Genomic DNA, 25,562 nt, shown 5'->3' on the forward strand with positions numbered 1-25,562 from the left:
TCCCATTTAGTTGGCTTTCTGTTTATTTTGTTATCAGTTTCTCTTGCTGAGCAAAAACTTCTTAGTCTGATGTAGTCCCATTCATTAATTTTTGCCTTCACTTCTCTTGCCTTTGGAGTCAAATTCATAAAATGCTCTTTAAAACCCAGGTCCATGAGTTTAGTACCTATGTCTTCTTCTATGTACGTTATTGTTTCAGGTCTTATGTTTAGATCTTTAATCCATTTTGAGTTAATTTTAGTACAGGGGGACAAACTGTAGTCCAGTTTCATTCTTTTGCATGTGGCTTTCCAGTTTTCCCAGCACCATTTATTGAAGAGGCTTTCTTTTCTCCATTGTGTGTTGTTGGCCCCTTTATCAAAAATTATTTGACTATATATATGTGGTTTTATTTCTGGGTTTTCTATTCTGTTTCATTGGTCTGAGTGTCTATTTTTCTGCCAATACCATGCTGTTTTGATTGTCATGGCCCTATAATATAGTTTGAAGTCAGGTATTGTAATGTCCCCAGCTTCATTCTTTTTCTTTAGGATTGCTTTGGCTATTTGGGTTTTTTTATAGTTCCATATAAATCTGATGATTTTTTGCTCCATTTCTTTAAAAAATGTCACTGGAATTTTGATGGGAATTGCATTAAATTTGTATATTGCTTTGGGTAATATGGCCATCTTGATTATATTTATTCTTCCTAACCAAGAACAAGGAATATTCTTCCACCTCATTATATCTTTTTCGATTTCCCTTAACAATGGTTTATAGTTTTCATTATATAAGTCCTTTACATTCTTTGTTATGTTTATTCCTAGGTATTTTATTTCTTTTGTTGCAATCGTGAAGGGGATTATTCTTTTGAGTTCGTTCTCAAATGTTTCATTGTTGGCATATAGAAAGGCTATTGACTTCTGTATGTTAATTTTGTATCCTGCGACCTTACTGTATTGGCTTATCGTTTCTAGTAGTCTTTTTGTGGATTCTTTGGGGTTTTCGATGTATAGGATTATATCACCTGCAAAAAGTGATACCTTTACTTCTTCTTTTCCAATATGGATGCCTTTTATTTCTTTGTCTTGTCTGATTGAGACAGCAAATCAATCTTAACTATTCCATATTCCAATCCCTGCTTTGCTTTCTCCCACCTTCATGTAATCTTCCTTACTTCCTTAATTCAAATGCATAAAAGAAACTGAAAAAGTGTTATTCTCTGGAGCATTTGTTTCCTGGTAACTATCATCAGTTTGGGCTCAAATAAACTCTTATAAAAATTCTTTACAGGTTTGAACCTTACAGGTTGTTTATGTCAACAACTAACAGCCAATCTATGAGGATAGCAATCACGTTTATCACATGTTTACTGCTGTAGACCCATTTTTATGCCTGTGTACACAGCAGGCTGTTCGTATAGAGAATAATACATTAATTAATAAATAATGCAGAATAAACTGTCTTTTGCGTACTCACAATTGTACACCTACTTTTGTCCCACCCTGTATTTGTTCATTTATTTTTTAATTTTTTTAATTTAGAGAATGATATTTAATGGGGTGACACTGACCAATAAGAGTACATAGGTTTCAGGTAAAGGTCCCTATACCACTTGAATTGTTCATTATGTTGTGTACCCATCAACCAAGTCAAATCACTCTCTATCACCTCATACTTGCCCCTCTATATTCTCCTCCCCCATACCTCTTCCTCATTTATAAGTGAACAAATTCCTATAGGATTCCACTATACTATGAAAATTATTAAGGGTCTGTAAGTCACTAAAATAAGTACCTCTAACTCTTCCTTTAAGATGACAAAGAACCTGGTAATCATCTCTCAAAAGGGTTGAGTCACAGAATAGACTGAGAAGGAAATGCAAAGACAAAATGCACACTTTCACAATTGTACCCGGGACCAACCTTGATCATCACACACCATCATCACCCATAATCACAAATAGCATATTTGTGGAACACTTCATAGTTTACAAACATGTTTAGATGTAGACAAAAGTCTTGTGAAGGAGGTAGAGTCAATACTAAACCAAAGGGAGAACTGAAGCTCAAGAGATAAGTAAAACTGCTCAAGGTCAGTAACATTGAAAACTACACCCCAGATCATCCAATTCCTAAGTTTAATATACTTACCAGTGCTCATAAATATGGAAGTAAATCAATCCATTTATTTCTATTCCAAAATAAATCCATAAAATAAGTCAATCCAATATAACCACACATTTTAAATGCCCTCAAACATTTTAATATCAAGGCAAAAGACCTTTTAATATAAACTACTTCATTCTGCCTGATAGATAAGGCTACCAGAGCAACAAATTATCTAAAATGAGTGAAAGGAGAAGCAGAATTCCCCTGATGAAAATCAAATCAGTGATGAAAATCAAATTAGTAAACTGATAGCAAACATTTAAATACTTGAACAGATTTATCAGAAACAAAGTAGTAATCCAATGGTTAATCACAGCTGCTACTCTTTCAGAAACAGAGGAAACATTGCTTATTTTGGAGGGCCACTGGTTTAGTCTAAATAAGAAACTTATTGGGACTGAGAAAGCAGGGAAGCATGATTTTTCAAATCAATAAACAAAAAAAATATGAAAACTAATCTCTACATCACAGTTTTAGGAATCTGTTGTTGATCTGGCTAAACTACAATACTTTACTTTTTGTAAGTTTAAAGGTAACAGAGCACATTTGCTTATAATAATAGTAAAACTTTATTTTTAAGAAGTATCCCTAATATATATAGTAATTGGGTGGCAATTGCATCCCACATCACAAATAAACTAACTCTACAATTTGTGCACACAGCCCTGGCCAGTTGGCTCAGTGGTAGAGCACCAGCCTGGCGTGTGGAAGTCCCAGGTTTGATTCCTGGTCAGGGCACACAGGAGAAGCGCTCATCTGCTTCTCCACCCTTCCCCGTACCCCTTCCTCTCTATCTCTCTCTTCCCGTCTTGCAGCCAAGGCTCCATTGTAGCAAAGTTAGCCTGGGCGTTGAGGACAGTTCCATGGCCTCAGCCTCAGGCACTAGAATGGCTCCAGTCACAATGGAGCAATGCCCCATATGGGCAGAGCATTGCCCACTGGCGGGCATGCCGGGTGGATCCTGGTCTAGCGCATGCAGGAGTCTGTCTGACTGCCTCCCCACTTCTAACTTTGGAAAAATACAAAAAAAAAAATTGTGCATATATACACAGACACACACATGCACGCGCACACACACAAAGGTACAAAGGTAGACACTGTTCTTCATTCCCAGTACTAAACAGCTTCAAAAGATACCCAGCACCAGTTACTGACCAACACAGGGTTGTCTTTCTCATCATTCCCTTCTGTGTTCCCCAAAAGGGATCACATTTTTATGCTCGCCCCTCACACTCTTCAACTTCCGTTATTCTTATACCAATTAAATTTACCCCAGGCAACATCCTAGGTTACTTCCACCTTTTTCTTCCAAATCTTAGTTACCAGAGAACCCTTGTCCCCCTCTTTCTTCCCTACTCTCTTCATTCCACTTGAATTTTTAAAAAAAAGAAAGAAAAAAATTGTAACCATAGCTGGTAAGCAAAAGAATGGTATAAGTTGGAAAAGCCAATGCAATCAACCTATAAAGCTTGTGAAGTAATCAAAAAGTCAGCCTCCCAAGATCTACTCCTTATTTCCCTCAGATTAAATCCTTTTATCAATCAACTACCAGCATTCAGGAGAATTTTTCAAAATTAATTAACAGAAAATTTCTAGTTCTGTTTAATTACTATTCCTCCAATATGTATTATTATTTTCTATTACTTTTCATTGTAAATATGTAGATATCTGAGTTAACCTGGCTTAGTTAGGCTTTTGTAAAAAAGCCTGGGAACCTAACCATTTTTATTTTACATATTGAAAAAACTTTGAAAAATATGTTCTAAGTTCTATGAACTTTTGAACACAATCCATTACAAATTAAGACTTTTTCGCAAATCTGGAAGGAAAATACACATAAAACATTACAGATTTACTTGTTGAACTGTTAATGTGGGAATGAGATAAGGTCCCTCTAAAGCCAGTGACTGTCGATGTGGCCAAGCAGGTTCTCATTGGATTCAGGAAGACTGGTAAAGGAATTGTGGAGCCAGAAAACGGTGGGGCATTCCCTTTATTAGTCTTGTAACGCAGGACTAGCAAACCGCTTACCTCTCACTCAGGGCTCCCAAAGCCCCGACTCATTCTCTGGACTCTCCCAGACTCACTCTCAGGACTCCTAGGCCCCCCTAAGCCGCAGTAGGGCTTCCGAACCCCTCAGCGCTCTCTCTCTCTCTCTCTTTCTCTCCCCCACTCTCTGCACTCTCTGAAAAAGCAGACTGGGGTGCAATCTGTAATCTGCCACCCTGAGGGCAAGCACCCACAGTCTTTCATACACATATAGCACTGCCCCAATACAAACGAGCAACCCCAAAAAAACCATTTGTTTACCCAACAATACTTGGTTTAAAACTTTTACAAGAATCTCTTTAACTGTGAAAAATAAGAGAGTCACGTAATAAGCAAGAGTTCTGTCATTAACTCAATTTCTGCAAGGGACACCACAAATTTTCAAACAGTAATTAATTTTTAGTTTACATTTACAACTACATGAGTAATAAATAATGCTATGTTTATGATGCCTAAGAGTAAAATATATAAAATAACATTGTTCCAACTGATTTTAATTACTCAGAATCAAGTCCATACTGGTTTGTCTATCTGCCCATCTCTTCTTCCCGCTAAAAACTGTCTTAATAGTCCCCAACATTCTCCCCACAAAAACACACATTAGAGATCCTAGCAATGCCATTCAAATAAGGCAAATTCCAGGCCCATCTCGCCACAGAACAACAGTACTGACAGACCAACGGGGTCAATTCACAGAGTCCACTTAGTATGTCTCCCCACAAAGCTCTGGTTGAAGAGATGCTAACTGGGCTCTGTTAAATAAAGGCCACTGGAATGACACAGTCCTAAACTCACAGTAGGGCTATAATAAGACTTGGCCTTAAATTGCTGATGCTTAAGAGGTATGGCTGATCCTCTTGCTAGTGGGTCATAGATGAACATTCTGGGACACATGATGCCAGGGCAGAGTACTTTCCACACTGCTGACTCATTACTTACAGTGTCAGAAGCCTATCATCACTAAATTGAAACCAATTTAGAGGCCCAATAATAAGAAATTCATTAACAAAATATGACATGCTCACACTAAACAGATTAAACAGCCATTAAAATTACATCTTCAGAAAATATTTAAGATTATAAGAAAATATTCATGTTAGAAGATTACACGAAAAAGCAGGTTACAAACTGTTATATAGACTGTGTGATCACAATTTTGAAAACAAATGCTACACAAACATACCATAATGCAAACAGGAATTTTCTCTGGACAGTGAGAATAGAGGTACATTTTTATATTCTTCATTGTTCCTGTAATTTCCAAATTCTCTACAATTTCCAGATTCTCTACAATCGAGCATGTAAATTTTTTTAAAAGATTAATTTGCTTAAATTTCTAAAAAAATATTTTGGTCACATAAGTATTATTGTTATAATCTAACATTTCTTCACTGTATTCTAAAAAATTCAACTATGCTTAAGGAACTGTTTAAAGTAAAAATGAACAAATGTCTACTTCTGAAATGATGCATCCTTGTTTCTAAAAATGAGTTACCATCAGCATTACGAAGAGCTGGATTGAGTACCTCATTCATAGTCGATGTTAATAATTCAACTAAGCATTGATTCTTATATTCAACACAGAAAAAACTGACAAGAAAATAAGATGGATAAATCATAACTTTACTATCATGTATGCTTAAAAGGTTTCCTAAAAGGCTGTAGGCATTCAGGTCAACTTTTATAAACTACTAACTGGATATTTAAATCAAACAATCAATGAGGTATTATTACTATCTAACAGATGAAAGAACTGAAGAGGTCAGCAAGAGCCTCACCATATCACAACCAGAACCCTGAGGCAGATTAACTTTGTCATACATAAGCTTGTTACCCACCCCAACAAACTATATGAAACCATCCAGACCATACCATTAAAAGATAAGATTCCCCCATCCCAGCAATTTTCAACCTTTTTCATCTTATAGCATACATAAACTGATTATCAAAATTCTGTGGCACACCAAAAAATATATATTTTTGTCGATCTGACCCCCCAAAAATTTAATTTTGATTTACAAAAAATAAAATAGTAATCACCTACTTTTTTTGCTCCAAAGTTACTTTTTAAAAACCCAGGTACCTCTATACTTGTATATAAGAATTAATCATCAGACACAACATTATGCGATGTGAATAAGATTCAACTCTCTTATATGACCTTTTTATTTATTTATTTATGGTTCAAGACAGGGCATTCACACCAGATGTCTATTGTTGTGTTGGCTGTCCTGTTTTTATTTGACAATCTAAGGGAGAAAAGGTCAGTGCCCCTGACTAAATAGTCAAGTACTGCATATTTTAAAAATTATTGAGGCATGCTGATTAAAAATCGCTGCTCCAGCCTACAAGACACTTTAAGGATGACTAAATCTATTACATCTCATATCCTTGTTTCCCTTAGGCTTTATTAGAAATGCAAGTCTCTCCCTGTTAACTCCCTCCCCATCTACTCTATATTTCTCTCATCTGAATGAATTCCTCAACCTTGCCCCTTCTAGAATGTCTTCTGAATTCCTATTTTGTGATCAGCAAATTCTATCACCCTGCCTTAAGGAAAACAACTCCCCCCAAGGATACTACTTTCACAAATTACAAAGAGGCTGAAGTTACTCAATTCATCCAGCATATCTCAAAAAAAAAAAAAAAAAAAAAAAAAAAAAATGTCCTCCTTGCTCTCTACTGTCATTTCAGGACCTTTGGTCATCAAAAAAAAAACCCCCTGCTTACCCGAGGCCCTCCTGTGCTGATTGATTGGTCTTCTACCAACCTCTCAATGTTTGAGTTCTTCAAGGCTTGTTCCTAGATCCCCTTTCTCTTCTGTCATTATACTCTCCCCAAATTATCTAATGATTCCAAACACTTTAAATACATTGTATTTAAATTATTATCATTTGAGAAGTGTTGGTTCTAAATTTATTTCTGTACCCTGGACCACTCTTACAATTTTAGCAACCCCTATATTCCACTTCCCACTTCAGAGTTACACTTGTCTGTCTCGATTCCCTGATTAAAACACTTGAAAGACTTCATAATGTTCTATAAGACACAGCAAGATTTGGTTTGAGTCTCATCTCATGCCATTTCCCCCCCTTGGTCACTATCATTCACTCATACTAGGCCTCTTGACCCCCCAGAACTTTCATATATTTCCCTTCACCTAGAACATTCTTTATCTAGTTCACTAGCACACTCCTTTTTATCCTTTAGGCCTCAGCTTAAATGTCACTTCCTCAGAGATGCCTGTTCTATGACATCCATCTAAGGTAACTGTCATGTTATTATCCTCTCAAAATAGCCAGTTACTTTCCTTTAAAGGGCTTATCACAATTTTTAAATAAGTAAATAAACAATCACATCCTGACCATATTCAAATTACATCTTTTGAGTGACTAAAAATCAGTGAATGTATGGACTTAGCCATAACCATACAACACACAGAAAATCAAGATCTGCCCAATCTAAATTGAGTGTTAAATACACATTAACGTAAAAAAAAATACACATTAATGTCCCTACAACCCATCTCAAACATACTGTAACTACATTTAATATCTAGCTTGATTAAATAATCTTACTGTATAAAGGATATGGTAAAGTTTCAAGATCTTTTTCAATGTAAAAATCACAAGGACCAGAGTGCTCAAAAATGTAATGGGAGGTCTGGCTTTTCAAAAAAGCTATAAAATAATTATAGTCAACACTTTTCAAAATATTTCTAAAACACTTTCTTATTTAACAAACAAGAGACAGGTAAAACTAATTTAGCAGTTTCAAATTTTCGCTACAAGAACAACTGTTTAGAATGAAATAGATTAAAATTTCCAGAAAAGGCAACAATTTATATTCTTAAGCCAGGCCACAAAAATCTATTTAGCACTGGTTACACAGGCTTTGGTACTAACAGTAGAAACCTGAATTCTGAGTCCAGGAAGCAGGACCTTGTAGCAAAATTAGGTTGAGGATTAAAAAAGAAGAAGGAAAAAGAAAAAAAAAGAAAGTAAAAGTTCAGCCTGGCCTGTGGTGGCGCAGTGGATGAAATGTGGACCTGGAACCCTGAGGTCGCCTATTTGAAATCCTAGGTTTGCCCAGTCACGGTACATGCAACACTACACCCCTTTCTCTCTTCCTCTTTCTGTAAAGTCAATAAATAAAATCTTAAATTAAAAAAAAGAAAGAAAGAAAAAGAAAAGAAAAAAAGTAAGAGTTCATTTGACTCCCTGGGAAGCCAGTTTGTGTTTGGACTCTGCCACATCCTATGCCTCTTTTCCCTATACCCAGACTCATGCATTACAGCAGCTGAACTGAGAGAAGAGAAGGAAAAGTAGGATAGTATGTACTAAGCATTTGACAACAATACAGAGTTAGATATATTTAACTTACTCTACAAGCCCACAATGCAGTTATCATCAATCTGTTTCACTGATAATATTCAACTCTAAGTCTATACTTGTCCCCTAACTATTTAACCAACCTACTCTAATTAAATAATTGTATAACCATTAAATGCACTGTCCAAAAGGAGATAAAATATATTTACATTTTTCACAAGTTTTCTCAAAGTAAGAGCTCGAAATTTCTTGAGTCAATCAATGAATGAATCAATGAACAAGCAAAATAAACTGAAGTAATGTTTCTGTGGCTTTTCATAGCCATTCTAAACTACAATGATTATTCCTCCTTCTGGAGTCATATTGACTGCCAGTCTCTACCTGTGCTGCCCAATAGAATAGTCACTAACTACATGAGACCACTGACCACTCGAAAATGTTTAGTTTGGATTCAGATATGCTGTATGTAATACATATTTTGAAGACTTAGTATGTAAAATTTAGGTGAACTGAACTTGGTGATAACTTTTTAAATACAACACCAAATCACATTCTATGATTGGATTTGTTAAATTTTAAAACTTCTGCTCTGCATAACACACTGTTAAAAGAATGAAAAGACAAGCAATCTAACTAGGAGAAAATGTTTGCAAAACACTGATCTCATAAATGACTTGTATCCAAAATATAAAAAGAACACTTAAAACAACAATAAGGTCATGGCCAGGTAGTTCAGTTGATTAGAGCGTTGTCCTGATACTGCCAAGGTTAAGAGTTTAGTCCCCGGTCAGGGCACATAAAAGGAATTAACCAATGAATGGATGAATCAGTTTAACAACAAATCAATGTTTCTCTCTCTCTAAAATTAAAAAAAAAAAAAGTCTCAACAATAAGAAAACAAATAATCCCATTTAAAATAGGCAAAAAACTTGGAAACTCACTAAAGAATATGTAAAGATGAAAAGTAAGCATATGAAAAAATGGTCCATATCGTATGTTCTTGGGGAACTGTAAATTAAAACAATGAGATATCACTACATACTTAATAGGATGGTTAAAATCCAAAACAATGACAACAAAGGGTGGTAAAGATGTGAAATAACAGGAACTCTGATTGTAGTGGGAATGCAAAATTATACAGCCACTTTGAAAGACAATTTGTCAGCTTCCTACAAAACTAAACATAACATATTCTTACCATACAATCCAGCAATTGCACTCATGGATATTTATAAATGAGTTGAAAATATATCCACTCAAAAACCTGCACACAAATGGTTATAGTAGCTTCAATGATATCTGCCAAAATGTGGATGCAACCCAGATGTCCTTCAACAGGTGAAAGGCTAAAACAAGCCTTGGTATAGTCATACAATGGAATAACATTCAGCAATATTGTTAAAGAAATTATTAAAGAAATGAACTATCAAGCCACAAAAAGACATAGAGGAACCTTATATGCATATTTGCAAGTCACAGAAGGAAGCCTAAAAAAGGCTTTACAGCCTGACCTGTGGTGGTGGAGTGGATCAAGCGTCGACCTGGAACACTGAGGTCGCGGGTTCAAAGCCCTGGGCTTGCCAGTCAAGGCACATATGGGAGTGGATGCTTCCTGCTCCTCCCCCCTTTCTCTCTCTCTCTCTCTCTCTCTCTCTCTTGCTCTCTCCTTTCTCTCTAAAAATGAATAAAATCTAAAATTTAAATTTAAAAAAGGCCATATAAACTATATGATTCCACTTATACAACACTCTAGAAAAGACAAAACTAGAGATATGTAATAAAAATTTCAGTGGTTGCCAGGGATAGGAGAGCAATAGGAAAGAATAGGTGGAGCACAGAGAATTTTTAGGGCAGTGAAACTATTCTGTATGATATTATAATGACAGATATATAACATTATGTATTTGTCAAAAGTCATAGAACTATCCAATACAAACAGCAGGCCTTAATAACAATTATGAATAAAAAACAAGGGAATTAATAACAATGTATCAGTATTGATTCATCAATTTTAACAGTACCACACAATGCAAGGAGTATGTGAAAATTCTCTGTACATTTTGTTCAATTTTTCTGTAACCCTGAAAACTGGTCTAAGAAATAAATTCATTAAGTAAATTAAAAAGAAGGCATTACAGCACAATGATTCTAAGCCAACGGAGTGTGATTACTCTGAAAATTTAATCATTATTAAAAATATGAAGGAACAGAATGGTTTAAATTTTTATTTTGCTTTGCTTTTGTTATCTCATTATACATGCCTGGCCTCTATCCCAAATCTAATAAAAATAAAAAACCTTTCGAAGTAGAACCCTGAAATCTGTATGTTTACAAAAGTTCCCAAGTAATTCTACTGTCTACAAAGAGCCAGGAACCTGTGAGTTAAACAGACTGGTCTGACTGTTGCTTTGTACTAAACTAGCACACAGCATAATTTCTTTGTGCCCCAGTTTCCTCAAGTGCAAGATGAAAGGTTTAAACTTGACAGATAAAAGCATGAACCAAATACTACGGTCATTTTAATCTCAGATTTTCTTTCTCATCTATGTAAGTTTGAACTAAAATAATTTCTAAACCACAAACTCCTTATCTTAAACCTAATCACTACAAACAGAATTTTCATTGTTTTAACTATAGTGATACAAACAACAGCTAAACTGTCTTACCTGATAAACCAATGTTTTTCCTAGCACAATTCTATTCCCGCAAGAACAAGAGCATTTAGTCTTTTGCAACTGTTTGAGGTATTCAAAAAGATCAAGAGTTTGAGTTAAGAATCTGAGATAATGATAAGAAATCAGGAACACTCAAGAAGGTGATCCAATAGATAGGCTGCCATTATCTCTTACTGGTAGCAAATTTCCCATACTTCCTAACATTCACATGAGCCAAGACCAGTGCACAGTAAATCCAATGCCAGACAGGTTCTATTTCCATGTCTTATAATTGGTCTAAGCATCATCCTGAATGTCAAAAGTCTCATCCTAAAAAAACTAGAATTTAACATCTATCCTTAGCACCTAGTACATAAAATAGAACTTGTGTACCATATAACATTATATGTAACAAATAATCAAGTGTTTTTCAACTTAAAGTTATCAAATAGTTGTTAAGCATTTACTGTAATGAACAGTATATGTAGTATACTGAACAATGGAATAGAATAGTGAGCAAAGCTAAGTCTCTGTCCTCATGAAGCTGACACTCTGGTAGGAAGACAAACTAATACATGCCACATGGTAATAACTGCAATTTAAAAAAATAAAGCAAAGCTAAGAGTAGAGTATTTATTGATTGGAAGGAGCCACAATAGAGTCTTCCAGAATGAACAGAATGCTCTATACTTAGCTTGATCTGAGTGGTAGTACATTCATTGAGTTTTATACTTAAGGCTTTATGCAATCTGCTGTAGATAATACTTCTAAGTGTTATTTTAAGCTTGCTAAAGGACCAACTCCTCTACCCCTATGTTCACTGAAGCCTTATATATAATAGCCAGCATATGGAAGTAACCCAAATGCCCATCAATAGACAAGTGCATAAAAAAGCTGATACATATACATGGTAGAATATTACTCGGCCATGTGACAGCATGATGGGCCTATAGGGTAGTATGCTATGTGAAATAACTCAGTCAGAGAAAGACAAATACCATGTAATTTCACTCATATGTGGAATCTAAAGAACAAAATAAATAAATAAACAAAATTGAAACTGCCTCATAGACACAAAGAACAGACTGGAGGCTGCCAGAGGGGAGGGGAATTAAGGTCAAGGGACTCAGTGAAAGAGATGAAAAGATTAAGAAGTACAAACTGGCAGTTACAAAGCAGTCACAAGGATGTAGAGTACAGGACAGGGAACATAGTCAATCGTATTGTGATAACTATGAATGGTGTCAGGTGGGTACCAGAAATATAGAAGGAAAGTGTATGATTATCTAACCACTCTGCTGTACACCTGAAACCAAAACAAAATAATACTGAAAGAAAACTGTGATTGAAAAACTAAAAAATAAAAGCAAAAAGAATTTTAAAAAAGTTTAAAAATAAAAAACAGACCTCATCTACTAGCTCCAATGATGACAATTCTCTTGATTACCACAATTATTAATATACTTCCAGATTTAGGGGCTAAATTCTCATAGCTAAATAAAATTACACATTCTATACCACATACATGACTTTATGTTTCATTACATATATTTAACTTTGCAATTGTAATACATTTACCTCTATTATCCCACAATTTTACTCTTAAAGCCAATCATTTAATAAGCACATACTGTATACACACGTTAAGACAAAAAAACCCAAACTCTTGACTCAACTTCCAGTAAACGATAGAAACAGAATGTTTCTAAAAATAAGTTGTATAATGATGTTAATCATGCACACTAAACATATAATGAAATACATATGTCTTTTAAAAAGAATAAGAAACCTCTAATCATTTTGTTTCCTTTTCCAAATAACCCAAAATCCCAGAGTGTTTTAGAGAGGAATGTAATGAATCCAAGAACTGTGCACTTAAACCAATCCATGATTCATTAAGAGAAAGTCCAGCATGGTAACCAAAAGCACATCATCCCACCATATCCCTCCTTGCAAGGAAAAAACACCGGGCCAATAGGAAAGAATCAGAGGAAAGAATCTGAGCTCCAGTAGAACAGTTCCAGTGGAGTGGAGTGCTAAGGGTTACTGTAGCTAAATTAAACTATAGGATACAATCCTTTTAAGAAGGAAGAAATTAGTAGGCGAGACACTGAAGAGGTTTAATAGGATTTAGGATACTTTAGGCAGGAAAAACATAAACAAATGCAGGTGGTTAGAAACAAGTAAGAGCCCAGAATAGGTAAATCCATAGGGACAGCAAGCCGATGGTGGTTGCCAGGGGCTTGTAGGACAAAATGGGGAGTGACAGTTGATGTTTCTTTTAGGTTATGAAAATGTTCCAGAACTTCATAAAGGTGGTGCCTGCACTTTGTGAATGTAAATAGGCACTGAACTTCCCAGTTTAAAGTGGTTACATCAATTTCATCTCAATTTTTTTTAAAGGGAGAAAATGAGTGGGCAAGCCAGAGAAGAGAACAATGGGAAATAAACCTGTATAGAATGTGAGAATATAGACTATGAGTATAGACTCCTTCAAAAGGCAGAAATATTTTATCAAATTTAAATAAATAACAGAGGACAATTTTAGGTATCTCTTTCAGTTTTCTTAATTAGAATGGGACAAAGCTCAACTGTTTAATTAGGGAGCCCAATTTGTGTTATGTGAGGAAGCTGTTAACAGTGAAGAAAGTAAGATAAAAGCTGTTGTAGGTACAAGCACAGCTACTCAATGGGTTGCATATGGGCTTTATCACTAATAAAGGTTTTTAAAAGTATATAAAAGGCTAATTTTAAAAAAACCACAATCTAATCTAAATGTGGGAGATTACAAAAGCTCCCCAAATTTTTCTGGTATGCCTCCTATGGTTACACCCTTCACAATGTCACTTGGTAGTCTTTTCACACCTCTTGAATATGAACTGGACGTCATTGACATGATTTGGACAAAGAAAGCTCTAAAAATGACAGTATGTCAGTTTTGAGCCTAGGCCTCAAGAACTTCTGCATTCTTTCTTACCAATGCTCTGCCACCATAGAACAAGCTCAAACCAAACTGCTGTTTATCTAGAGACACATGGTTCAGTCACCTGGACCTGGTGTTATGCCGCTGACACCCAGCCAACCGCCAGATATGTGTAAGACCACCCCCCTAAGACAAACTAGTCTTAAGAGTTACTAAGGAGTAAGAAATATGAGCAAGCCCATATAAGATCACTTAAGTCTGGCCCTGATGGCCAAACTACCTGACTGATCCAAAGACTCAAGAGCAGGGGTCCCCAAACTACAGCCAGCAGGCTGCATGCGGCCCTGAGGCCATTTATCCAGCCCCCGCCGCACTTCCGGAAGGGGCACCTCTTTCATTGGTGGTCAGTGAGAGGAGCATAGTTCCCATTGAAATACTGGTCAGTTTGTTGATTTAAATTTACTTGTTCTTTATTTTAAATATTGTATTTGTTCCCGTTTTGTTTTTTTTTACTTTAAAATAAGATATGTGCAGTGTGCATAAGGATTTGTTCATAGTTTTTTTTATAGTCTGGCCCTCCAACGGTCTGAGGGACAGTGAACTGGTCCCCAGTGTAAAAAGTTTGGGGACCCCTGCTCAAGAGCAATAACAAATAAAGTTTTTGGAGTACTTTGTTACATATCAACAGCCAACATACATTAATGACAGAGATAACAGAAAAGGGCCATTAATCTGGTGTGAAAACTAGAGTTATAGCTTCAAATGCTAATTTGTCCAGTGTGGTTTAGGTTTTCCAGATATACAACTATAACTTTAAAAGAAAACCTAACTGCCTGACTGGTGGTGGCACAGTGGATAGAGCTTTGACCCCAGACACTGAGGTCCCCAGTTCAAAACCCTGAGGTTGCTGGCTTCAGTGCAGGATCATTGACATGATCCAAAGGTCGCTGGCTTGGAGCCCAAAGTTGCTGGCTTGAGCACAGGGTCACTGGCTTGGTCTGAGCTTCCCCCTCTCCCCAGTCAAGGCACCTATGAGAAGCAATCAATGAACTAAAGTGAAGCAACTATGAGTTGAAGCTTCTCATCTCTTCCCTCTCTCTAAAAAACGAAGGGAGGGAGGGAGGGAGGGAGAAGGAAACCTAACTATCAAATTCCTATTGTTCCTTTGTGATTGGGAATCAGAAAACTGATGTATTAAGCCACCACCATCCTTTCTATTAAAATTGCAGCAAATTAAAACCATTACAAACATAAATACAATTTTTGATAACATGTGTCTCTGGAAAACAACTATCACATAACAGCAACTGACTATACATAGAGGAAAGGTAATTTTATGACTGAAATTAGAATTATTAGGATTTTTTTTCCCCTTTTACGTAAGAAAATTCTCCAGGGGTTTCTAAATTTTCCAGGTGTTACTATTGTGACTTCATTTTCAGAAGCACTTGACCATCAGAGCAACTTTTTAATACAAGGCAATCAAACTTTACTTCCAAAAGTCTAAAATATTAGGACTTAGCTGTGTAGCACAGTTAGTTAGAGCATAATCCTGATGCACCAAGGTTTCGGGTTCAATCCCTGGTCAGGTCTCATATAAGAATCAACCAATTAATGCATAAATAAGTAGAACACCAAATTAATATCTCTCTCTCTCAAATCAGTAAAAAAAACCCAAAAAAACTAAACCATACTAATTCAATACCTCCCACAAATAGTATAATAGTTTTCTCAACCTTCCACAAATAGTACACTAGTTTTCTCAACAGAAAGGCATCTAACATATTTCAACAGACAACAAAGATCTCATTTTTTCCCTTCAATGAAAAACTATCACTACTTTAATGATCAAGTCACTGACCTATCATCACTACCAACATCAATTAAATTCTACCTATTACTGAGAGGATAATTTTGTATTCCAAGCAAGAACCAAGGCACTCTGACTACAGACATGAATAGGAGGTACTTTTTTTAAAAAGGCAATGAAACCTTTAATAATTATTAAAGTAAATTCTGAAATTTCATATATCTTTTGACTAGTTATCAATAAAAGTAAAATCCATTTCTGAGGCATTCAAAACAAGTGAAAATTCCTGAGTAGGTTTAACAGCATTAGACTTTAAACACAATTAACATATCCTGAGAAATTCTCAGAAGGAAATAATTTAGTTGATTTTTTTTTTTTTTTTTGTATTTTTCTGAAGCTGGAAACGGGGAGAGACAGACAGACTCCCGCATGCGCCCGACTGGGATCCACCCGGCACGCCCACCAGGGGGCGACGCTCTGCCCACCAGGGGGCGATGCTCTGCCCCTCCGGGGTGTCGCTCTGCTGCGACCAGAGTCACCCTAGCGCCTGGGACAGAGGCCAAGGAGCCATCCCCAGCGCCCGGGCCATCTTGGCTCCAATGGAGCCTCCCTGCGGGAGGGGAAGAGAGAGACAGAGAGGAAGGAGAGGGGGAGGGGTGGAGAAGCAGATGGGCGCTTCTCCTGTGTGCCCTGGCCGGGAATCTAACCCGGACTTCTGCACGCTAGGCCGACGCTCTACCACTGAGCCAACCGGCCAGGGCCTAGTTGATTATTTTTAAACATAATAAATGCTCTTCTTTAAAAAGCAGGTCTGTGGGTGTTGGAAGTTCAACATTCAGGACTACCTTACAAATGTACTGGTACATTCACAAAAGCTACCCAAAAAAAGGATTTTCCATCCATTAACATTTCACTTTATCAAGAAGGTATAAATTCTCAATAGGACTTCAAAATGTTTAAAAGAAGAGTATAATTTATTTGATAGAAGGAATAAAAAATAACTAAATTGATGGTTATCAAATATCCTAGATAATTTCATTCTTTCTTTTAAGAGCACTAGTCTCATATAAAAAAGTGAATATAGGCTTTCTCAGACCATGGCACAAACTCTTAACTTCCTGCTCTCCAAGTACTGTCTTGGGTTAAATTACAGGTTACCCACTAGTTTTGATACCAAGACTGCAATATTCATGAGCCTCACCAGGTTACATTAATTTCCTGCCCTAAAATAGCTAGTCTGTAACTTCTACCCTCCTATACACACACACTCTCTCTCTCCCTCCTCTCCTTCCCAAGTAAAATACTCCATACCATAATTTCAAGTTATCTTTCACCCCTCTCTCATTTTTAAATATTTGTTAGCATTCAATTCAAAAACAAATGGATTACAGAACCACCTCAAGACAGTGTTTTCAAAAGCCTCTAAGAAAAAACGTCCCTAAACAGACCAACCAATCAACCTACCTCAGGAAATAAATTTCCTGATTTAAACAGGGTGGGGCAAAAGTAGGTTTACAGTTATTAGTATAGAAAATACAATAATTAATAAATATACACGAATAAACTGTGTTTTACGTACCTCCAACTGTAAACCTACTTTTGCCTCACCCAGTATATGCTGCAAATTTGCACTGCCTTCCCAGACACATAAAATCTACATTATGACCATTTTAACCTATTTCCTTTCCAAATATAGTCTCTAATCAAGAAGACTTCTAGAAACATCAAACTTAGGAAATCAAAACTCTTGAGGACAGAAAATATTAGGATTCTAAAGCAATCTAATTATATTATGTAGAGTTCTGCATTCTTCAAGTGAAACCATATACAGTGGTACCTTAAGATACGAGCAGACCAACATATGAATTTTTTTAAAAGACAAGCTGCGACTTGGTCCGTATTTTTGTTCAAGATCCAAGCAAAATTCCAAGATATGAGTTGTGATTCGGGAAGCTGCCGCTAGTTGGTGCACTGGTACACGGGACTCGGCAGCACAACACCAGCATCTCGTTCGTTCTCACTTGTTACCTGCAGAATCAAGTTGAATCTCGTGCACTGTACTCGTTCTTGCATTGTTTTTGCATTTTTTACTAACTTTTTTTGTGTTATCATGAGGCCAAAGAAAGTGAGTGTAAAGGACAGTGGTGAGAAGAAGAAGAGAATGATGTCAACAGAAGTAAAGCAAGAAATAATAGAAAAACATCAGCATGGTATACAAGTGATTGAACTGGCAAGGCTATACGACCACAATACAGCTACAATTTGTACCATCCTTAAACAAAAGGATGCCATCAAAAGCGTAAATCCAGCAAAAGGAACTACAATTCTGTCCCAATTAAGGACAAATATCCATGAAGAAATGGAGAAGCTTCTGTTGGTGTGGGTGAAAGAGAAAGAGCTGACAGGAGATACAGTGACAGAAACTGTAATATGCGAAAAGGCATGTATTATTTACAGCGACTTGAAGAAGAAAGAACCATCAACCTCAAAAGAGGCAGCAGAAGATATGTTTAAGGCAAGTCACGGCTGACTTGAAAATTTCAAGAGGTCTGCATCCACTCGGCGGTGAGGCATGGTGAAGCTGTGAGTGCTGACGTTAAGGCAGCTGAGGAGTACATCGTACGTTTTGCTGCGCTTATCGCAAAGGAAGGCTACATCCCCCAACAAGTGTTCAACTGTGATGAAACAGGCTTGTTTCAGAAAAAAATGCCCCGGAGGACTTTCATCACCGCAGAGGAGAAGAAGCTGCCAGGCCATAAACCTATGAGGAATTGTCTGACCCTTGCATTATGTGCAAATGCTAGTGGTGACTATAAAGTAAAGCCACTGCTAGTGTATCGTTTCGAAAATCCTCGAGCCTTTAAGACTCACAAGATTCTTAAAGAAAAATTGCAGGTTATGTGACACGCCAATGCTAGGGCATGGGTTATGCGGCAGTTTTTTATTGAATGGGTAAATCTCATCTTTAGTCCTGCAGTGAAGAAATATCTTCAAGAAAATGAAGTCCCAATGAAAGCATTACTAATCCTTGATAATGCTCCAGCCCACCCACCTGGTCTTGAAGATGACATTATCTATGAGTTCAAATTCGTGAAAGTCCTCTACCTCCCACCCAACACGACTTCAATCTTGCAACCTATGGATTAGCAGGTCATTTCCAACTTTAAAAAGCTTTACACAGAGCACTTGTTCTGCCGCTGCTTTGAGGTGACTGAGAATACAAATCTAACCCTTCGAGAGTTTTGGAAAGATCACTACAACATCATGGTATGTTTACACATTATCGACTTGGCATGGCAAGAGGTTACAAGAATCTTGAACTCGGCATGGAAAAAGTTATGGCCTGATGTTGTTGCAGACAGGGACTTCAAAGGATTTGAACCAGAGACCGAGACCAAGGTAGAAGCGTTGGAGGAGATTGTGACCCTCGGAAAGTTGATGGGTCTACAGGTAGATGAGGGTGACGTAAACGAGCTTGTTGAGGAACATGAGGAAGAACTCTCAACTGAGGAGTTGAAGGAGCTACAGATGATGCAACATATGGAGCTTCTGAAGAGAGTAGTAGTGAGGAGGAGGTCGAGTCGGAGGAAGTGATTTCTACAAGTGAAATTAAAGACATACTGGCAATGTGGGAGAAACTTTCAAGTTTCACTGAAAGGAAACACCAAAAAAAGGTTTTAACTGGTCGTGCTTCAGCACTTTTTAATGATATTTGTTTGTCACATTTCCATAACATTTTAAAAGGCAGGCAAAAGCAAACCTCTTTGGATAGATTTTTATTCAAAAGTCCTGCAAGTGAAAGTGCCAAAAGTGCAGCCAAAAAGGCAAAAACAGGTGATGATTAAATGAAAAATATGTAATGTTAAGCTTAGGTTAAGTTTACAGTTAAGAAAGTGCATTTTTTTTACAATTAAATTTTTGTGGTTTCATTTAAGTAAAGAAAGTGCAGTTTTAGTTTTGTTTAAAGTAAAGAAAATGCATTTTTAGTTTACACTTAGTGTTAAGAAAGTGCAGTTTTAGTTTACGTGTCTACAGTGCCTGCATCCCTTCCTCCCTCCCTCCTCCTCCGCCATTCACCTCTGTTAGCTGCACTTGTCTGTCTCCAAGGTAAGAATACAGTACTAAATAACACTTTTTTTCTTTTATTTCATATATTTTGTTATGCATTGGTAAAGTATACATGTGTGTTTCTTAATTAAAAACATGTCTTTTTTTGTAATTTAGGATGGTTTGGGGATGTTGCACAGGGCTGGAACAGATTAAATCTATTTCAGTTATTTTAAATGGGAGAAATTTATTTGATATACGAGTTGACTGACTTACAAGCTCGGTTACAGACGAATTTAACTCGTATCTCAAGGTACCACTGTATATCACAGACTAAGCTTTATGAAAGCAACTCCCAGATCTTCTTTACAATCTACAGTACCAATTAAAATCAGTAATCTCATTCAGAGCACAAGTGCAACAATTGTGGATATGTATTTCCCCATTCAGTGACTTAGATGAGGCACATTTGTAGAAAGGAAGAGGTGGCATTAATGCTAGGACCAACCACACTAATGAGTTGGGGGGATGAGAAGAGAGACACGCACACACAAGGAAAAGACAAACCTATTAAAAAGCTACTACATGATTATATTATATAGCCGTAAGTTGTTATATTTTAGAACGTGGCTGTTTCTATATACTTCAGTACGATAGTAAAGTAATTGATATCCATCAACTGAGGTACAGCAGGTCCTCCAATAACATCATTTAGTTATAATATTAATGAGATGCCATAGGAACAATTGTTGTTTTTATCAACTGTCTTAAGGTAAAATAGGCTTTCTGATATATAGTTTTGCTTAAAGTTGTAGAACCTATCAACACTAAGTGACAACTTTCTGTATTATAAAATAGTATAAAATCATATTCAGCATTATCTAAAACATAGATTTTAAACAATTCCTACAAAAAGTTGGAAATCATTTTTCTAGAAAGTTCAAGATGATGATATTTTCCCATCTATCAGTTCAATCTCTTCTTCTATGCTCTCTTCTTCCTTCGAACATAAACATTCGGAAATCCCTAAGTTTTTGTCCACTTCTAACTTGCACTCCTCTGTTTAACAAGCAAGCTCCTCAAAGAGTAGCCAACATTCACTATCTTCCACTTTCTCACCTCCATCTGCTTTGCTAAAGCTTCTGTGCCCAGCTTTCCAGTTAAGTTGTTTTTGCTTAAATCATCGATACCTCCTTATTCCTAAATATAACAGACAATTTTCAGGTCTTATTTGTCCTTTTAAGCAGGATTTGACATCTCAGATCCCTTTCTCCTTATCTTTTAAATTTGGGTCAGTTGGCTTCTTTACTGCCACTCTTGTGGTTTTTCCTCTCCTTTCTACTTTTTGCTGGACTCATTTTCCTCTGCCTGTCTCTCAAATGTGGGAGGATCCCTGGCCTTCTCCTCTTCTGTCAAGAATTCTCAAAAGATGATCTTAACCTCTATTCAACCATGCTATATATTACAACCTCTAATTCTTTAGCCTACGTAAGTCCCCTGGCAGCTTTCCAATGCCTCCCACACACCTCCACCAGAATATTTCCAGACCCCTCAAACTCAACATAGCCACAACTGAACTAATCTTGGAAAGCCAAAGAATAGAGCCTTGAAAAGTGTAGATGTACAGGGAGTTTTATTTTGTTAGGAGTAGAGGGTATTCCTCATTTTAGTAAAAACCATTATCCACCCAGTCTTCCAAGCCAAAAGCTAGGGGTCATTCTGACTCCTTCCTTCTCTTGACCCAAACAGCCAAATAAATCATCAAATACTAAAGAAAGATTAAAACTTTAATCTTTTCAAATCTCCTCCTCTTTATTCCCCCATAATTTCTCAAAAGAATAGCTTTTTTAGACTTAATAATATTCTTAATTGCTTGTAGCTATAATACTTATCACATAACATGTATATTTCTTCATTAACCTGCAAACTTAGTGACAGGAAACCGTGTCTTGTTCTTTTTATCCAATGTACCTAGGAACACATAAAGAGTAAATAAACATAAGTCTTGTGAGTGAGTGAGTGCTTCCAAGAAGCTAAGTAGCACCTCAAAAGACATACAATTTGTTATTAGTAGAGTAGGAATTTGTGTAGTTCAACTTGCCGGCATTTTTCAATACTGAAGTGCCATCACAGTACAGCAACAATAGCACTTCAGCAGCATTCTGCATTTTCAAAGTGACAAAATATTCTTTTCTTACCTATGATTCTATGTACACAGTTTTCTACAATGATAAACAGGACTTTTATAATTGGTGTGGAAACAGTATTTTTAGAACAAAATTTCAAAATCAACATTAATAAAAAATCTTTTGTCTTTAGGACGATATGTTGTGAAACTGGGAGTGTGGTGGGGGTGGGGGTGCAGTGGATGCATCAGTAATCCAAAATAATATACAAAAAAGTGTTTTCAGCTCACTCGGTAACTGTAAATAGGCATACAGCTTTCATCCTAGTCATCAATGAGTTACATGAAAATGGATCTTTCAACAAAAGATGCTGGTTAATGATGTGGGGATACTTAAAAATTTATACTCAAATTCATTTTCTAGATTTAAATTCAGTCATAAAAATACAAGAGGAGAAGCCCTGGCCAGACAGCTCAGCTGGCTCGAGCATCATCCTGATACACAAAGGTTGTGGATCCGATCCCCAGTCAGGGTAGAAACTGATCGATGTTTCTGTATCTCTCTCCCTTCTTCCCTCTCTAAAATAAATAAAATTTTTTAAAAAGTACAAGAGAAAAATATAAGTGTATATTTTAAACAACAGTTCTCAAAGTGTAGTCTGAATCCTTTCAGGGAGCCCATGAGGCCTAAACTGTTTTCATAATAATAATAAGATGACATTTGCTTTCTCATTCTCATTCTCTGACAGTGGTCGGCAAACTCATTAATCAACAGAGCCAAATATCAACGGTACAACGATTGAAATTTCTTTAGAGAGCCAAATTTTTAAAACTTAAACTATATAGGTCAGTACAATGTTATTAACTTAATTAGGGTACTCCTAAGCTGGCCAAAGAGCCACATGTGGCTCGTGAGCCGCAGTTTGCCAACCAGGGCTGGATAGGCAATAGTTTTCCAGAGGTAACATGTCCTGTGATAAATAACACAAAGAGTTTAAATGCAGGGGCAGATGTGAGAATCCAGCTATCTTCTATTTCATCAAAGAGATCTGAAAAAATGTAAAAATTCTCAATGATCGTTTTATCTGGAAAAATATAATGATTTTTTCATTAAAAATGTTGGTTATGGTAACATGTAAGGGACATTGTTTTTTAACAAATTAATGTTTATAAACTTCTCAGTGTTAATATCTAATGTGACTAATGCCTATAGATTTAACTCACATGAAAAAAAGCTCTTCAGAGTCTGTAACAGTTTTTTTAAGAGTATAAAGAGTTTCTAAGACCAAAAGTCAAGGACTGCCAATTCATATAGTTTGAGGAGGAGCAACCTTCTCTCTAAGCAGGACCCCAAAGCAAAAACACCAACCAACAAATTATGCTGACATAAATATTTTAAACTTCTATACATTCAAAAATAAACATATGCAAAACTACAAGAAAAACTGACAGGTTGGAAGGAAATAAATACAACATATAACAATGGGTTCATAGTATTTACATATAAATAGCTCTTTTATTTCACTACTGAAAAGACAAACACCCTCCAAAGTAGGTATGAACACATGAACTCTCATTGGAAAAAAGTGTAACACAAAGATCAGCATACATGGAGAAAATAATCCTCAAACTTATTAGTAATCAAAGTAAATTAAAACTGATTAAATCAGCTATGACGTTTTAGAATTATACCAAATTCAGTAAGAATTCAGAGAAACAAGTATCCATATAAATTAATGTTAGGAACATAAATGGTTACCCGTCTAGAAGGCAATCCACAAAAACTGGATCAGAAATCTTAAAAGTGTACTTACTCCTCTATCTCCAATTCTACCCTAATGGGATAAAAACATATGCAAAAGTTGGCTGCAATATTCAGTGAAGTATAATTTATAATTGCAAAACAGAAGCCTAGAAACAAATGTCTATCAGAGAGATGGATGAATATATACTGCTCACAAAAATTAGGGGATATTTCAAAGTGAATATGAAGTGTTGAAATATCCCCTAATTTTTGTTAGCAGTATATTAAAGAATCACATTGTGTGAATTAGTTATTATCTGATTATTTAAAATGTCGTATGTGGAAAGATATCTTTGATATATTAGGTTTAAAAAAGTCACTTAAAATTTTTGGTGATTCATTCTGTAAAAGATAACATCTATGTGCAATGTGGACAAAAAAGGGGCCACATACTAAACCTGACAAGCTCAAGGGAGGCCTGCATGGCAGCCTTACGAACTCAAAGAGACTTGAAGTAACCACACAGGATGCCCTGTAATTAAAACTTTCTAACTAAAAGCGAGCCATGGTGAGTAGCCATGTCCTAAGCCACTATCTTCCCTAACAAAGATCAATCTATGCTGTAACTCAGTGTTTTTTTTGTGGGGTTTTGGGTTTTTTTGCATCTACAAAAACATTTTTAGAATGTCAGGGTAATGTTTGTTTTTTTTTCTGCAATGCTAACTGCATTAGAGCAGAGACCACAAAACCCCACGTTGTTACTGTCATCACGTTGTTAACTGCTAACTATCCTATACCCACAAATATACAAGATGTGTCTATTCGTTTTACTTCTTCTCTAGTCCCAGAGATTTCCCCACTTTACCTTCTCCCACCTCCCCTAATCTATCACACCAATGGATTTCATATAACCCCTTACGCCTCCTCCTTTGATTGTACTGTATAAAATAAGGTGCAAAACTACCATACTCTGGAGAATTTTCTGAATACTGTTGAGACTTTGCTTCCTGTAATTGTCATCAGTTTGGCTCAAATAAACCCACAAAAATTTTCTACAGGTTTAAACGTTTCAGATGTTGCCAGAAAAGAACTAGGAGATGTGGGAAATTTAACAAGCATTTTATAGGTCTTATCACATTTAATCTTCAAAACTCTTATGATGTTGGCTGCCCTCTCTAAACCTCTGTTCTCACCTGCAAAACTGAAATTAGTAATCTGACCCGTAACCATGAAAACCTCAACTACATACATAACCATTAGATATTACAGGCCAGATTTGACTCTAGATCTTACAATTATACTATCATTTGTTAAATACCACCTGTACACCAAAAGGTTTACAGTGAATCGATACAACTATCTCCCAGCCCAAGCTACCTTTCTTTCTCTTTCCCTTAATCTAATATTTCTTTTTATAATAACTACATTTTACTTCTTTAATTTAAAAGAATAGTTTTCTTCTGAAATTCTCTAGCTCAAAAGCAAAGATTCAATCTGGGGTGGGGAGAACTCTGCAGAACAACTTTCAAATTCAGTACATCTTGTTATTCACATTATCTATAAATAAATTAAAAACAAACAAATAGTATCAGCTCCCCTTGGGAAGTTTCACAAAAAGTTTATGGACTTTAACATCAATAGACCTGGTTTAATATCCATAATAAATATGAGCCTTAAGAATATTATTTAAACTCTCTAAAACTCAACTATCTTATTTGTAAAATACTGA

General features: G+C 36.2%; 1 protein-coding gene across 4 annotated transcripts in view; it reads right to left on the reverse strand.

Moving 5' to 3' along the window:
- GSK3B (glycogen synthase kinase 3 beta) overlaps positions 1-25,562 on the reverse strand; it is a 207,564-nt gene that overhangs the window by 144,217 nt on the left and 37,785 nt on the right. For 2 of the 4 annotated variants that reach the window (XM_066347730.1, XM_066347729.1), the window contains exon 2: positions 21,885-21,935. The exons of the other annotated variants lie outside the window; for them this stretch is intronic. In XM_066347730.1, coding sequence (XP_066203827.1) covers positions 21,885-21,935 — 51 coding nt within the window. The remainder of the gene's footprint in view (positions 1-21,884; positions 21,936-25,562) is intronic. 4 annotated transcript variants of the gene reach the window in all.

This window comes from Saccopteryx leptura, chromosome 8 (genome assembly GCF_036850995.1).
Source record: "Saccopteryx leptura isolate mSacLep1 chromosome 8, mSacLep1_pri_phased_curated, whole genome shotgun sequence".
Taxonomy (NCBI): domain Eukaryota; kingdom Metazoa; phylum Chordata; class Mammalia; order Chiroptera; family Emballonuridae; genus Saccopteryx; species Saccopteryx leptura.